Source organism: Vigna umbellata, chromosome 2, assembly GCF_029865625.1.
Source record: "Vigna umbellata cultivar VRB3 chromosome 2, Vumbellata_1.0, whole genome shotgun sequence".
Taxonomy (NCBI): domain Eukaryota; kingdom Viridiplantae; phylum Streptophyta; class Magnoliopsida; order Fabales; family Fabaceae; genus Vigna; species Vigna umbellata.
This window is the reverse complement of record NC_142166.1, coordinates 30,293,250-30,296,105: the sequence shown is the minus strand read 5'-3', so window position 1 is coordinate 30,296,105 and position 2,856 is coordinate 30,293,250. Positions and strand designations below refer to the sequence as shown.

The 2,856-nt window shown below is 36.4% G+C and overlaps 1 protein-coding gene across 1 annotated transcript; it reads right to left on the bottom strand.

Moving 5' to 3' along the window:
- Nucleotides 1-798: 798 nt before the first annotated feature.
- On the bottom strand, nucleotides 799-1,485 carry LOC148203792 (uncharacterized). Its single transcript, XM_088107568.1, has one exon. The coding sequence runs from the start codon at nucleotides 1,483-1,485 to the stop codon at nucleotides 799-801; it is 687 nt and encodes a 228-aa protein (XP_087963694.1).
- Nucleotides 1,486-2,856: the final 1,371 nt, after the last annotated feature.

Sequence of the window (2,856 nt, the reverse complement as noted above, 5' to 3'; positions counted from 1 at the left end):
TCTAAGTTTTTTTTGTAGTTTTGCATAACCACCTCGTGATAGCAAGTGTGGTGCATCGTTTAGCCGTTGTCTTTCTTGGCGGCTAAACTTTTACCCTGTGAAATCATGTACATAAATAAGTGTAAAATCATAAGAACTCAATGAAAGGTTTTAACTTGTTAAGAAACAGACCTTCCATTCCTCAGTCTCTCTAGATGCACGAAACTGTATCCAGTCCTCCTCTGTGAAGGTATACTACTGACATGGATTTTGATCTTGTCTATCTCCAAAGACATATAATCGTGTCAGCCTTGTCTTGAAATCCCTCCATCTTATCGCTATATGCGATAACACTTTCTTTCTAATTTGTATCGTGTTTGGAATATCATAATGTTGCTGTTTAAAATAGAACACATGTTATTGATTTTAAAAGATGAAAGAAATAAGTATATCAACAGTGTTGTAAGTAAACATACCTGAATATCTTGCCATAAGAGGTTCTTGTCGACCTCTAGGACGTCATCCCAAGTTGCATGAAGGATAGAGACATGGCTTTTTGCTAACTTACCCAGATAACTCCTAAACCTATCAGTATTTGGCCCTGATGCCTGACCTGATCTGGGGTCAATCTCAACATTTCTCCTCTGCCCATCAACGCGTCCGACTGTCACATCTGCCAATCGTGTGACGCCTCGACCACGTCTGGTTTGTCCCGATCCTGAGTCTGAGGCCGACATACCTGAAAATTTATACAAGGTTAGTAATAATTCAATTTTGATGAACATAAATATAAAGTCAATAATTAACTATCACAACCTATTAAGATATTGTTTTCTCCCAAATCCCTTCATTGTGATCACTATGAATTGCTTGGATGACATCGACAACGTCATCAGCTGGGTCTTCAATGGGTCTAGATGCAACAGATGTTGTCTCAAGTATATCAAGAGAATCGTCATCATCATGTCCGTGCATGTTTTTTCCTTCTAAAACCACTGATAATTTTTTATTTGCTGGATCATTTACGTAAAATATTTGTCTTGCTTGACTAGCCATGATAAATGGTTCATCAGCGTAATTCATCTTGTTCAAGTCTACCAATGTGAAACCAAAGTCATCTGTCATGACACCAGAATTTATATCAACCCATTTACACTTGAAAACTGGGACTCTAAAAGTGACATAATCAACTTCCCATATTTCTTGTATTATTCCAAAATAACTCATGGATGCTGTGATTGGATTTTTGTCTTTAGAACTAGCAAAGTGGACAGCCTCAGCTTGTAGTGTGACGCCACTATTTTGAACTCTACTTTTGTCATCTTCTACCTTTGTCTGAAAAGAAATATTGTTTATATAGTACCTTCCATATGTAATGACATCTGCGTTCGGTCCACGAGATAACCTCAATAAACTTTCAGAAACATCTGGAGTCGCATAAATCTTTTTCTTAAACAATTGTAAGAAAGTTTTGACATGTTCACTAAGATGCCATTTTTCACTCATTCTTGGGTTTGCTGCCTTTATTTCATTAATGTGGTCAGAAATGTAAGGAATCACATCAATAGTGTTGTTTAAGATGTACAAATGAGCTTGGTCAACTTCTTTTCTGCTAACTCTTTGAATTCTCACACCTCGAACACCCTTACCTTCACGTTTTTCTTCATGTCTGCTCTTGGGAAGACCCACTGGTTCACAAGATGGCATATAACTTGAACCTAGGTATTATCTCTCTAACAGAGAACATACGTTTGAACCTAGGTATTATCTCTCTAGATACCACATCACCTTAGCAGATGCACCATCATTACCTTCATCGGCAGTGTTTTTGTCATATTTCTTTTTAAAATGGGATAAACCACATGTTGGACAATACTTTAGCCAAGCAAACTCCTTTGTGTACAAAACACAATCATTAGGACAAGCATGTATCTTTTGATATTCAAGACCCATTGGGCATAAAAAATTTTTTGCCTCGTAATTACGAATAGGCAGAGTATTATTTTCTGGAAGCATCTCCTTCAACAACTCCAACAACTCGGTGAAAATTTTATCGGTCCATCCATTCCTTGCTTTTAAACTAAACAACTTTAAAGTTGCAGACAGACGTGTAAAGTTCAAGCATCCGAGGAACAACATTTGCTCTGAATCATTTTTTAAAGAATCATACAAATTAGCTCTTCCAAAATTATCTTCACCGACATCACCTTGATGGACAAATTTGTAAGCACCAAAATATGATGTCACAAACTTGTTTCACAATCGGCAAGTATGACCGAATCGTTCAAGTAATAAAACTTGGTAAGACCAAGTATCGTTCTTCCCAAAGGACTCACGGCCTAGTTTAGTTATGTGGTTTCTTGATTAACTAAGACTTACAAACGAAATATTTGAGTTTAAAATGCAAGACAGAAAATAAACATGTATGCATGAATTTTGATCAATGGCAAAGACAAAAGATAAACACTTTCAATGGAATATATGAATGAATATGTTGTTGGGGGTCAATTTCATCTCATCCACTCTCATATATTTTAGGAATTCAACATTCAAATCATCATTGTTAATGCCACTCTCTAATGTACCATTCTAGATGGCTTCTCCCTAATCAAATAGTTCATACAATTCCTAGCATTCCTAATGATTAGTTCATGAGTGCAGGAGCTTAAAGGCAACCAATAGAATATTGTCAGTATAATATTGGGAGAAATTCCCCGGATCTAGACTTCCCCGTACGTGTCCGTATCGACAAAACCAATAATCATGCATTAGAATGAGTTAAACAATGCAAGCATTGAGCAAAGAGGAAAAACCCTAACTAATGATGAAAGAAAGCATATGTCTTAATTCAAAGATGTACTCAACAGATTCCATATA

Excerpts from the sequence above, each read along its gene's own strand:
- LOC148203792 (XM_088107568.1), bottom strand. The coding sequence starts at position 1,485 with ATGAGTGAAAAATGGCATCTTAGTGAACATGTCAAAACTTTCTTACAA.